This window comes from Myxine glutinosa, chromosome 10, assembly GCF_964187855.1.
Source record: "Myxine glutinosa chromosome 10, kmMyxGlut1.1, whole genome shotgun sequence".
Taxonomy (NCBI): domain Eukaryota; kingdom Metazoa; phylum Chordata; class Myxini; order Myxiniformes; family Myxinidae; genus Myxine; species Myxine glutinosa.
In genome coordinates, this window is record NC_136270.1 from 42154486 (window position 1) to 42168549 (window position 14064).

At 46.2% G+C, this 14064-nt stretch overlaps 2 protein-coding genes across 10 annotated transcripts in view; one reads left to right on the forward strand and one right to left on the reverse strand.

Moving 5' to 3' along the window:
- The window catches only part of LOC137434479 (histone-lysine N-methyltransferase ASH1L), a 149159-nt gene extending 138231 nt beyond the window's left edge, over positions 1-10928 (reverse strand). For 3 of the 5 annotated variants that reach the window (XM_068127525.2, XM_068127523.2, XM_068127520.2), the window contains exon 1: positions 10684-10928. Coding sequence is in view for 1 of the 5 variants with exons in the window: in XM_068127526.2 (XP_067983627.2) it covers positions 10684-10701 (18 nt within the window). In the remaining 4 variants the exon portion in view is untranslated. The remainder of the gene's footprint in view (positions 1-10683) is intronic. The other 2 variants (XM_068127522.2, XM_068127526.2) reach the window with 2 other exon arrangements.
- Positions 10929-12522: 1594 nt separating this feature from the next.
- The window catches only part of DAP3 (death associated protein 3), a 29391-nt gene continuing 27849 nt past the window's right edge, over positions 12523-14064 (forward strand). For all 5 annotated transcript variants that reach the window (XR_010985865.2, XR_013624717.1, XM_068127527.2 and 2 more), the window contains exon 1: positions 12523-12768. Coding sequence is in view for 3 of the 5 variants with exons in the window: in XM_068127527.2 (XP_067983628.2) it covers positions 12657-12768 (112 nt within the window). In the remaining 2 variants the exon portion in view is untranslated. The remainder of the gene's footprint in view (positions 12769-14064) is intronic.

Sequence of the window (14064 nt, forward strand, 5' to 3'; positions counted from 1 at the left end):
GGAGAAGTGGTGGAAGTATTGGTCAGAAGAAGAGTGGACATATGTTGTGTGCAAGAGACGAGATGGAAGGGAAGTGGTGTGAGAATGGTGAAGGGTAGGCAGGGACAGAAATACAAGTTTGTGTGGCAAGGGTGCCCGGAGGGCGTGAATGGTGTTGGTGTCCTGTTTTCTGAGGACTTTGTAGACAGTGTGGTGAGTGTGACTAGAGTGAGTGACAGGTTGATGATGGTGAAAATGATGATTGGAAAGCTCTTGGTGAACGTCATCTCGGGATATGCTCCGCAGGTTGGTCGAAGCGATGAAGAGAAGGACAAGTTCTGGTGTGCGATAGAGAAGCTGATGGAAAACGTGAAAGATGAGGAAGTTGTTGTGGTGGGAGGAGACCTGAATGGACATGTGGGAAGGAGTATGGATGGTTTTGAGGGAGTTCATGGGGGTTACGGATATGGTGTGAGAAATGGAGAAGGTGAAAGGATTTTGGAGTTTGCTGATGGAGCTGATTTGTTGATTTGTAATACTCAGTTCCACAAAGAGGACAATAAGCTTGTTACATACACGTCAGGTGGGTCGACGACAACCGTTGACTACCTGATGGTGCGTCGGCGAGATAGGGGGCACCTCCGGGACACAAAGGTGATCCCGGGGGAGGAGGCTGTTTCACAGCACCACTTGGTTGTCTGCGACATAAGGGTGAAAGGTGCGAGGAGAGCTCGGGGGGTGAAGTACCAACCGAGAATGAAGGTGTGGAGGTTGAAAGAGGTGACAGTAAGGGAGGCATTAAAAGAGAGGCTGAGTAGGGTAGAGGATGATGTGGTTCAGCTTGAAAGTGGTTGGATGTCAATGAAAGCTAGTCTGTTGGGAGCCGTTGGTGAGGTATGTGGATGGACAAAAGGACCACCGAGGCACTCGGAAACATGGTGGTGGGATGTTGCGTTGGAAAGAGGATTGACGAGAAGAGGAAGAAGTTCAAAGAGTGGCAGAAGGCGAAGGGTACGGGAGCAGAAACAGCAGAGCATGAAAGTTATAAGGCCGCCAGGAAGGCTGCAAAGAAAGAGGTAGCAAAGGCGCAGGAGGCATGTAGGAAAATGTTCGGAGAACGCTTGGATTCGGAAGAGGGTCAGAAAGCAGTATTCAGGATTGCAAAGCAGATAGCGAAAGAGAGGTGTGATGTGATGGGGGTGAGTTGCTTGAAGGATGAAGTGGGACAAATCGTTGTCGACCCAGATGGAATTAAAGGAAGATGGAAAAGATATATGGAAATGCTGTTGAATACAGAGAATGAATGGGATGGCAACATAGAGAGTAACCCAGTTTTAGGACCGGCAGAGAAGATAACTGAGAAGGAAGTTGAGGAAGCGATAAAAGCAATGAAGAGTGGAAAAGCGGCAGGGCCGACGGGAGTTGTGGGAGATATGTTGAAGGCAGCAGGAAGTTGGGGTGTGAAGAGAATGACAGAGATCTGTAATCTGGTGGTGAAAGAAGGCCGCATTCCAGTGGCTTGGGAACTGAGTACCCTCGTCCCTCTATACAAGGGGAAAGGTGACCCTCTGGAGTGTGGCTCGTACCGAGCGATAAAGTTATTGGAGCATGGAATGAAGGTATTGGAAAGGGTGTTGGAGAGGAGGATAAGGAAGAAAGTGAAGATCGACGAAATGCAGTTTGGATTTATGCCAGGAAGAGGAACGACAGATGCGCTTTTCATTGTGAGGCAGTTGCAGGAGAAATACATGGATAAGAGGAAGAAGTTGTTTTTTGGGTTTGTTGATCTGGAGAAAGCATTCGATAGGGTTCCACGCAAAGTATTGACATGGGCATTGAGGAAGTTAGGAGTGGAGGAATGGTTGATCAGAGTAGTGATGGCAATGTACAAAAGAGCACGCACAGCTGTAAGGACGAAGGACGGGAACAGTGGTGAGTTTGAGGTGAAGGTGGGAGTGCATCAGGGGTCGGTACTAAGTCCACTACTATTTGTAGCTGTGATGGAGGTGCTGGCTCAGACCGTAAAGGAGGGTTTACCGTGGGAGTTGTTGTATGCAGATGATCTGGTGTTGATTGCGGAAAGTATGGATGGACTGAAGGAAAAGATGAACAAGTGGAAGGAATGTATGGAGACAAAAGGTCTGAAGGTGAATATCGGAAAGACAAAGGTGATGGCAAGTGGTAAAGCATGTGGTGAGGTGGAAAGAACTGGGAAGTGGCCGTGTGCTGTGTGCAGGAAGGGTGTCGGAGTGAACTCCATTCAATGTACAATGTGTGCTGAGTGGGTTCATCAAAAATGTAGTGGTTTGAGAGGGTCATTAACCAGTGTGGCAGCTACATTCAAATGTAAGGTGTGCACAGAGGGAGCTGCAGATGGAGGAAATGTTGAGTTGGATCTTGGAGACGGCGTGAAGCTGGAAGGTGTGAAAACATTTTGCTACCTCGGAGACATGCTGAATGGAGAAGGTGGATCAGACTCGGCAACGGTTGCTCGAGTGAGATGTGCATGGAAGAAGTTTCGGGAACTGAGTGGCGTGCTGATGAGGAGGAGAGTGTCGCTGAAGCTGAAGGGAAAGGTGTATGCTGCATGTGTGAGAAGTGTTATGATTTATGGGAGCGAGACATGGGTAATGAACGTAGAGCAGCAACGTAGGCTGGAAAGGGTGGAAATGCGAATGGTTCGATGGATGTGCGGAGTATCGTTGAGAGAGAGGAAGACAAATGATGAATTGCGAAAGATGATGGGAATATTGCCTGTGATTGATGCTGTGAAGAGGAACAGGTTGAGATGGTTTGGTCATGTATTGAGGAAGGATGAAAGTGACTGGTTGAGAAGAGTGATGGAAGTTAATGTAGAAGGAAGTAGAGGACGGGGAAGACCGAGAAAGACTTGGCTAAAGATGGTTGAAGAAGAAATGCGGGCAAGGGGGTTAACAAGGAGAGATGCAGAAAATAGGGCAAAATGGAGAAGATTGTCATGGGGACCGCAAGGCTAACCCCCGCTCTAGCAGGGAACATGGCCTTAAAATGCATGTTGTTGTTGTTGTTGTGTCTCTCTATATAAATCTTGATTCTTGAAGGTGCCTGGACTACCTCTAAATATAAACAGACTTGTATGAAATTTTGACTGCAGTGTTTCTATCCCAAATCGATCACATTGAGGCCATGAGAACATTCAAATGAACATTTTAAAATTTTCACCCCGTTTAAGGGCCACCCTAATGCACATTTACTCTTTATCCAGTCAACGTACCAACTCAAACATTCATCTGTCACTCACACACTCCAGATATTTTAACTAGCGTTTCTGGGTAACAATGAGTCGCTTCCTTATGGGAATATGAAGAGGGCGGGAGGGGAGGAGGGGGCTAGAGGGGGGAGGGAGAGGAGGGAGGGAGAGGGGGGAAGGAGAGGAGGGAGGGGAAGGGGTGGAAGAGAGGCTGGAGGTGGAGGGGGAGGAGAAGGGAAGGGGAGGGGGAGGAGAGAGCGGGAAGGGGGAGCGTGGAAGGGAGGGGGAGGGAGGGGAAGGTTAGTATATCGCACAGAAATGTTAGTCAATAAAAGATGGGTACGTAAAAAAATAAATATTAATACAGTATCATTTAATACAGTATTTTGTTGAAGTATCAATTTATGATTGGAATGACGTTTGGAATTGAGTGAATACAATTACGATTTTGAATTCGTAATTGTATTCACCCAACCGTACAGAACTACTTCACATCCGGATTTAAATATTTGTTTATGTGATGAATGTTGGTAAAAGTTTATGTTTTATATTAATGCGATTTAATTTGTGATTGGAGTTATGCTGTTTGGAATGAAAATAGAGATATTGAGTTCAAGTGAATGACGAAATGCCATGAAGGTTTCTACTTTTTCAGTGTGACATTCGCGGATCGCCATATGCAGATTCGCCATTGACTGGGTATAGAACCATTCAGACGGGGTTACGTTTTTCGTGGAAGTCCTTCACGAACCTGCTGTCTGTGCTTGATGTTCGACCACAGGTGGCACAGGAATGTGGAATTTATTGGTTCCGTGGTTTCCCTTTCGTCGTTTCCGCATCGTTTGTCTGCTTTCGGCTCCCCACCCGTGTGTAGCACGGGTACCTCGCTAGTACGAGGGTTGCCCAAAAGGTTTTGCAAGATAATTTTTTTATTGCTAGTAATTTATTCGAGAATTATTTGAACATACTCATAAGATAACTGGATGTATTTATTACACTCCTCATTTTTCTACATAATCTTCGACAACTTCAACAGCCTTGTGCTAGCGAGAAACAAGAGCATGTATCCCCTTCTTGTACCAGTCTGAATCCTACACACGCAGCCACTTCTTCAATAACCTTGTCATCACTCCCAAACCTTTTGCCACGGATGGCATCTTTGAGGGCTCCAAAGAGGTGGAAATCTGAGGGGGCAAAATCTGGGCTGTATGGTGGGTGGGGAAGAACAATCCATCCAAGTTTGGTGATTGCTTTTTGTGTTTTAAACTTGTGTGTGGTCGTGCGTTGTCGTGTTGAAGGAGGCTTTCAGCAACATTTTTGTGAGGTTGAACTCTCCTAAAACGCTTCTGCATCTTTTAAGAGTTTGAATTAACATATCTGAGTTAATGATTTGACCACGTGGCATAATGTCTACCAAAATCACCCGTTTTGCATCCGAAAACAGTGGCCATGACTTTCCCTGCTGAAGGGGTAACTTTAACTTCTTTCGAGGAGAAGTTGGATGATGCCATTCCATTGACTGTCTTTTGGTCTCCAGTTCAAAGTGATAGATCCATGTTTCATCCCCAGTGATGATCTGTGACAAAAAGCTTTCACCATCAGCCTCGTAACGGGAGAGCAAATCTGAACACGCCTGTCAGCAAAGTTTTGTGATCGTCGGTTAGGCTTCGTGGAACCCAACGTGTACACACTTTTGAATATGCTGAGGCATCAATAATGTTGTTCACACTTCCCTTGGATACTGAGAGCTCAGTTGCAAGCCTTCTGGTTATAATTCGTCAATCCTTTCGAATGAGTTAATCAGCACGTTGAAGCAACACCGGAGTGACTACTGTTGTTGGCTGGCCAGAGCAAGGCGCGTCACCGAGCTCCGCTTGGCTTTTCTCAGAACCTGCAATTTGTGAAGCCTAACGACTAACAATCGACTCCGTATACATTTTTAACCGCCTGTGAATGTTCGTTACCGATTCCTTCTCCGCCACAATTCAATAACAGGCCGTTTAAAACGCTCATCACCACACAGCGCCATTTTGACGACCCCCTGCACATGCACTAGAAAACATATTGTTCTGCGGCGTTGCCGTACATTAAAAAAAAAAAAAAAATTAAATTACATTTTTATTTATTTTATTTTATTTTATTTAAATTTAATTTAATTTAATAATTAAATAACATTAAAAAATGTATTGTTCCATAAGCGGGACATTCAAAATTAACCACAGAATAAGTTGTAGACATTTCCTGTTGATTTTGACTGAAGTATAGAAAGTGTTGCAAAACTTTTTGGGCAACCCTTGTGTGTGTATATATGTATGTATACACACACACCACACACACACACCACAGACACCACACACACACACACACACACACACACACACACACACACACACACACACACACACACACACTCACACACACACACACACACACTTTAATTCAAGAACACTAAATAATTCCCATACACTAAAAACTATTTATTAAAAACAGTTCGCATGACAAAAAACACTCAGGAACCTCATATTTTGCTGAAGTACTTCACCAGTTTCCATATCACTGATTTTGAAGGTTTCGTACGACCACCAAAGCGACATTTAAATGCCATTTGATATTGACTAAAGGATGCATTTTTGATGTAATATTCGACGAGAAACCGTTTTTGCACAGTGAGCACCATGGCGTGACTGATTGAAGAACGTTACAGTCACTGCCGGGTCACGTGAAAAATCACGTGATACATGATAACTCTCAGGATCTTGTTACGTCGTTCTGCAACATTCAGCTACATTTACACAAAATATTAGGTTCCTAACATAGTTTGTAGTGCATGGGAATTATTTAGGGTTCTTGAATATATATATTTTAAATCACCCTGTATGTGTATATACATCTGGACATACACTGTATAATGTATGTACATTTAAACTTCGCTCAGTACAAATATCAAACATAACCTGGATCTTCCATTTTGCCAAGTTTTCTTTCAAAAAACACCCAAAACATCCCAGGGTCAGCAGACTGATCTTCATCAACCTACTATGTAAATACATTTTCCCATCATGTCGCTGTTCCTCACACTGGCTCATCATCAATTATGCAACTACCCTTCACTTCAAATTCCTTGTTATCCGCACCTGCTGCTCAGATGCCTTATTTTACATTTCTCATTCCCTTTTTTGACTCCGTTCATAAAAATATGTCATGCCTCTTTAATTCCGTTCTTTCTGTAATACAATTGATCATCCTTCAGTCTATACGTGGGTTGGCAGGTTAGCCCCTTGGTACGCACACTCGCCTATGAGCCGTCTCGACTGGGTTAGAATCTCAACCCAGCTGTAAACCGTCATCCTGGTGTTTTGCACGCAGAACAACTCATCGATGTGTGTGCCATCCCTCAGATGGACGTTAAGCTAGTCAGTGGATGTTAAAGATCCCAAGGTGTACTTCACGAAGAATAGGTGAGCCATCGCCGGCACCATGACCAAATTCCAGATCTATCCTATGCGGGGAGGAGAAACTGTATCATGCTACCCACTGCCACATGCTCCATAAGAAAAAAGGTCCATCTACAAATTTTCTCCAAAATGCGAATATACATTTAAAAAGTGTATAAAAGATAGCAGAATTTTTGAGTCTGATTAGGCCCGTACATTCCTGTTGCATCTGTAACCTACAAACCTCCTTTCTCATTCTCCATTTCAAACTCACATTCAGCACATTGTCGCTACCCTTCCCCTCTCCCCATCCCTCCCCATCCCCTTTTTGGTTTTAATTCTTTCATCTACCTCAGAAAAACCTTTCTATTGCTCAGCTCCTAACTCACTCTTACTCCTGTTACTCTATCTCCTCCTATTCCATACCACCCGCCCCCTCCCTTCAGCCTCTCCATCACATCGAGAACATTCCATCACCTACTCTACCTACTCTATCTACTCTTACGACTCTCCCTCCGAGATGCCTTTACATGATCCAGTCACACCTAAAATTCTCCAAATTCACTTCTAAGTCCTCGTCCTCTACTTCCTCTCTCTCTCTCTACGCCATTTCATGATCGTTTGGCCTCCGAAGCTATCCACACACACACCTCCCCTTCCTCCTGTTACACCTTACCATCATCATCCAGCCTCTCACTCCTCCAACGTCTCTTCTCCATCATGTTCCTCAACTCGCTCGTTTCCTCCTCACTCCTCCCAATTGTACTCTTCTTCCTCTCCCCCCAAACCTTCCCATTCCTACTTATCCTCTGCTTCTTAAGGCTCTCCTACACCTCCTTCCATCCTGTGCCTCATCCTCAAACTTCCAACCTTCACCCATTCTCTGAAACCTTCAACCTCCTCCTCTTTCTCTGTATCGTCCAATCAGCTCCTCCTCCTCCTCCTCCATCTCCCACCTCCAACTAATGCTCTTCAACGCATCCTCTCCATACTCATAATATAACTCCTTCCCTCTTCCCCATTATCATTCCCTCCATCATCCTATCCCTCAAGATTTACACCAATCCTGCTCCTTCCCCTCCATATTCTTCTTCCTCTACCGATTCCATCCCCATTGCTCCAAACTTCTCTCATTGCTTTCCCTCTCCCACCTCGGCTTCTTTTGGCAACTCTACCTCCTCCTCTCTTGGTAACTTATTCTTTCTCTCAAGACTCTACATCCTGCTCCTGCTACTATCCCTTTCGCATCATTTACTCTGTCCCCTCAATCCTACTCTCCTCTCCTCTCCCCTCTCCCTTCAAGATCTCCCTTTTTTGCCTTTTCACCTCCCTTCTCTTTTTCCTCTGCATTCTATTCTCTTCTCTTTTTCCTCCTCTCCCTCCCTCCCCCATCTCCCTTCTTTTCCCTCCTATTTACCACCCAACATCCACCTCAACTCCTCATAACCCTAACCCTCCACATTCATACCTTACATTCTTCTCCACCTCATTCATGCCTTGCAACCTCTTCCTCCACACCTCATATACTCCGCCTCCACGCCTCGCATCGCATCCTCCGCCGCCCCTCGCATGCTCCGCCTCCGCCCCTCGCTTGCTCCGCCTCCACCCCTCGCATGCTCCGCCTCCACCCCTCGCATGCTCCGCCTCCACGACTCGCATCCTCCGTCTCCAGGCCTCGCATCCTCCGCCTCCACGCCTCGCATCCTCCGCCTCCACGCCTCGCATCCTCCGCCTCCACGCCTCGCATCCTCCGCCTCCACGCCTCGCATCCTCCGCCTCCACGCCTCGCATCCTCCGCCTCCACGCCTCGCATCCTCCGCCTCCACGCCTCGCATCCTCCGCCTCCACGCCTCGCATCCTCCGCCTCCACGCCTCGCATCCTCCGCCTCCACGCCTCGCATCCTCCGCCTCCACGCCTCGCATCCTCCGCCTCGCATCCTCCGCCTCCACGCCTCGCATCCTCCGCCTCCAGGCCACCATGCCTCGCATTCTCCGCCTCCAGGCCTCGCATCGCATCCTCCACCTCCACACCTCGCATCCTCCGCCTCCACACCTCGCATCCTCCGCCTCCACACCTCGCATCCTCCACACCTCGCATCCTCCACACCTCGCATCCTCCGCCTCCACACCTCGCATCCTCCACCCCTCAGTCACTCGTCCCACCCTCCACATCGACACCTCCCATCCTCCTCATTCACATCTCCCACCTTCCTTATTCACACCTCCCACCCTCCTTGTTCACACCTCCTTATTCACACCTTCCACCCTCCTTATTCACACCTCCCACCCTCCTTATTCACACCTCCCATCCTCATTCCACCCTACCCCTACTCATTCACGCCTTCCAACGTCCTCCTCCTCCTCCTCCTCCTCATTCATGCCTTCCAACGTCCTCCTCCTCATTCACGCCTTCCAACGTCCTCCTCCTCATTCACGCCTTCCAACGTCCTCCTCCTCATTCACGCCTTCCAACGTCCTCCTCCTCATTCACGCCTTCCAACGTCCTCCTCCTCATTCACGCCTTCCAACGTCCTCCTCCTCATTCACGCCTTCCAACGTCCTCCTCCTCATTCACGTCTTCCAACGTCCTCCTCCTCATTCACGCCTTCCAACCTCCTCCTCATTCACGCCTTAAAACCTCCTCCTCCTCATTCACGCCTTAAAACCTCCTCCTCCTCATTCACGCCTTAAAACCTCCTCCTCCTCATTCACGCCTTCCAACCTCCTCCTCCTCATTCACGCCTTCCAACCTCCTCCTCCTCATTCACGCCTTCCAACCTCCTCCTCCTCCTCATTCACGCCTTCCAACCTCCTCCTCATCATTCACGCCTTCCAACCTCCTCCTCATTCACGCCTTCCAACCTCCTCCTCATGCACGCCTTCCAACCTCCTCCTCATGCACGCCTTCCAACCTCCTCCTCATGCACGCCTTCCAACCTCCTCCTCATTCACGCCTTCCAACCTCCTCCTCATTCACGCCTTCCAACCTCCTCCTCATTCACGCCTTCCAACCCCCTCCTCATTCACGTTCTTCCAACCTCCTCCTCCTCCTCATTCACGCCTTCCAACCTCCTCCTCCTCCTCCTCATTCACGTTCTTCCAACCTCCTCCTCCTCATTCACGTTCTTCCAACCTCCTCCTCCTCCTCATTCACGCCTTCCAACCTCCTCCTCCTCATTCACGCCTTCCAACCCCCTCCTCATTCACGTTCTTCCAACCTCCTCCTCCTCCTCATTCACGCCTTCCATCCTCCTCCTCCTCCTCATTCACGCCTTCCAACCTCCTCCTCCTCCTCATTCACGCCTTCCAACCTCCTCCTCCTCATTCACGCCTTCCAACCTCCTCCTCATTCACGCCTTCCAACCTCCTCCTCCTCATTCACGCCTTCCAACCATCCTCCTCATTCACGCCTTCCAACCTCCTCCTCATTCACGCCTTCCAACCTCCTCCTCATGCACGCCTTCCAACCTCCTCCTCATGCACGCCTTCCAACCTCCTCCTCATGCACGCCTTCCAACCTCCTCCTCATGCACGCCTTCCAACCTCCTCCTCATGCACGCCTTCCAACCTCCTCCTCATGCACGCCTTCCAACCTCCTCCTCATGCACGCCTTCCAACCTCCTCCTCATGCACGCCTTCCAACCTCCTCCTCATGCACGCCTTCCAACCTCCTCCTCATGCACGCCTTCCAACCTCCTCCTCATGCACGCCTTCCAACCTCCTCCTCATTCACACCTTCCAACCTCCTCATTCACACCTTCCAACCTCCTCATTCACACCTTCCAACCTCCTCCTCATTCACACCTTCCAACCTCCTCATTCACACCTTCCAACCTCCTCATTCACACCTTCCAACCTCCTCCTCATTCACGCTTTCCAACCTCCTCCTCCTCCTCATTCACGCCTTCCAGCCTCATGTCTTCCACACTCTTTTTCTCCGACATCATCATCATTATTATGATTATCCCACATATTTCCTCAAAACCTGCTTTGTGCATACAATATACATGAATCATCTCTTCACCATTTTCACCTCCTCACCATTTTCCTCCTCTGCATCTTCCTGCGAACTTCCCTTACCCGCACTGACGAGGCACGGCGAGGACAGGACCTTTCATGCACCAACGCCCACGACGCACCGTCGTTTTGTTTGACAAACGGGAGCCACTCCGAGGTGACGCAAAGGGAAAGGAAGAACGAATGACGCCTCAAATGCAGAAACCTACCAGCCGAACCATCGCGCACAAAATGGCGCCAGCAGCGCCCAGCTCGCGCCGTTTGAGAAGGTGAAAAAAAAATCCTCAACACGTCTCCTCAAAGCGAAATCACCAAATTATGAGCAGCCTGATATTTTGGTGATTTTGTGGCGTCTGTTGGATTAATCAAATGTTTTAATGCGTCAAAATAATAAAGTGCCTGTCACGTGGTAACTGTGTTTATCGTGGCTGTGATGGCGTGTCCATGTGCATGTCCATGTTCATGTCCCTGTCGTTGTCGTTGTCCCCTCTAGGCTCTATTTCTCCTCACAAGTAACTATTAATTACAGTAAATTATAAAATATAAATATGTTAAACGTCGTTGGATCAATTGTGATAACGAAAGAACGCCTTGACATTTTGAAGCTAATGAAGTACCAAAGGAAAATAAAAAAATGACAAAAACACATGAAAAGAAACCTCGTTAAAGGATAACTGTTTTCACACTAACGGTGCACAAAGTGCAAAACGTTAAAGACACACAGCTCTGACTTAAAACCATTGTTATTGACACTTTAATGTATAAAAAATACCAAAATCAACAGGAAACGTTACGAAATGTATAAATCGATGGCAAATAGGGAAAGTTTAAACATAAATTGGATGCAATGAGAACAATTTTGTTTGTGAACTTTTATCGAGCCGTGCCTATTAGGTGTCCTTCTCATTGCTTCCGTTAGACAGGTTCACCCGGGAATCCGGGAATCCGGGATGGAGACTCGAGCGGTGTATAACGCAAGGTCAGCAGGAGCGCTGTCTAAATGTATCTTACCTGTGTATTTAATCATCCGACCCATTTTTCCCTAATACGAACTAAAATCGACATCAGGAGTGTGTTCAGTTACCAACAGCTAGCCAGCGCTTGCCAAGCCAGCCGTTCCTTATCAACAGTTTTGAATGGAGTGCTTGCTTGACTACTTAAGCCACTTGGCGAGCACCAATAAATTTGGTAAACACACCGACGATGTTCTTGAGGTCCGACCCTAGATCTACTGTCATCTATATACCCCAGAGAAGAATTCCTGTCGTTCCCGTCGGGTAGGGAATGGGTATACCAGTCAAAATAAATTGTGCAAAAACCAAAAATAAATGGACCAGGCGCGATCAATTTGTTCATTTAATATTTTAAATTTCCTCCACACATTATATACTGTATTAACTTGCAACAGCTTAGATCTACGATGCTTACACATTTCCCATTTATAACAATGCGAGAACCATTGGGGCAGTCATCCCGCCAATGTGACGTCATCTCGCCAATCTGACGTCATCCCGCCAACCTAACGTCATCTCGCCAACCTAACGTCATCACGGTTGCTGAGTGACGAGATTTGTACGCAAAATTTGCCAACACATTGATCATTGATAAAGCTTTAACGTCTGCTTTTTGCTGAACGTACCACGGAGGTTTTTACGGCTATTTATTTGCAAATGGGACAGCCGGCTTATGCCGTTTCCAAAGGATAGCCGTCCTGAACGCTGCTCTTCTCTCTTCTTAATACAGCTTCCACTTTTTCATGACGCACAGCAGTTCAGACTTCAGAGGCGATTAAGTCCACGGACGTATAAATAGAAACAACAACAACAACAACAACAACAATTACGGAAAACAACATCACCAGTTGTAAGAAGAAGAAGAAATCCTATTTCGAAGAAGAAGATCAATGAGGTTGTGCACTGAACCTGAAGACGTAATAATGCCATTTTATCGTATTGTACAGATGAACCTTGTCAATTCCTTATCCGAAACCTGTCTTCATGGGGTCGGAGGTCGTGATATTTTATCAGCATTATGAAGATGAAGAAGACTCTACGCTCAAATATCCCACAATTCTTAGCGATAACAAAATGGCAGCGTCCAAGGGAGCAGGTGATGATTATATAATTCGTTAGTTTAAAATGTTTCTTTTATAAAAGAGCCGCTAACCTTTTACGATAGCGGATTAGTAACTATTGATGAATTATAACTATTAAACCTAAAAATCTTCAGCACTAATGTAATGATCTGACATTGAAATGAAATTTTTCGCTGCAGATGATGATGAACAATGTTACAATGTCAGTATAAAAACATTTTCGATTGAAGTATTTTGTGTTCATATTCGCATCGGTTAACAAAATGGGGCCGGCAGGATGTGATTGAGGTACATACACTCACCTCGAAGCTGTCTAGCCTGGGTTCGAATCCCGACCAAGCTATAAACTGCCATTGTGTGTGTGTGTGTAGATATATGTGTTTGTGTGTGTTTTTTTTTGTGTGTGTGTTTTTTTGTGTGTTTGTGTGCGTAGATATATGTGTGTTTGTGTGTGTAGATATATGTGTTTGTGTGCGTAGATATATGTGTTTGTGTGCGTAGATATGTGTTTGTGTGCGTAGATATATGTGTTTGTGTGCGTAGATATGTGTGTGTTTGTGTGTGTAGATATATGTGTTTGTGTGCGTAGATATGTGTTTGTGTGCGTAGATATATGTGTTTGTGTGCGTAGATATATGTGTTTGTGTGCGTAGATATATGTGTTTGTGTGCGTAGATATGTGTTTGTGTGCGTAGATATATGTTTGTGTGCGTAGATATGTGTTTGTGTGCGTAGATATGTGTTTGTGTGCGTAGATATATGTGTTTGTGTGTGTGTGAGTGTGTGTGTGTGTGTGTGTTTTTGTGTGTTTGTGTGCGTAGATATATGTGTGTTTGTGTGTGTAGATATATGTGTTTGTGTGCGTAGATATGTGTTTGTGTGCGTAGATATATGTGTTTGTGTGCGTAGATATGTGTTTGTGTGCGTAGATATATGTGTTTGTGTGCGTAGATATATGTGTTTGTGTGCGTAGATATATGTGTTTGTGTGCGTAGATATATGTGTTTGTGTGCGTAGATATATGTGTTTGTGTGCGTAGATATGTGTGTGTGTGTGTGTTTTTTTTTGTGTGTTTGTGTGCGTAGATATATGTGTGTTTGTGTGTGTAGATATATGTGTTTGTGTGTGTAGATATATGTGTTTGTGTGCGTAGATATATGTGTTTGTGTGTGTAGATATATGTGTTTGTGTGCGTAGATTTATGTGTTTGTGTGCGTAGATATATGTGTTTGTGTGCGTAGATATATGTGTTTGTGTGCGTAGATATATGTGTTTGTGTGCGTAGATATATGTGTTTGTGTGCGTAGATA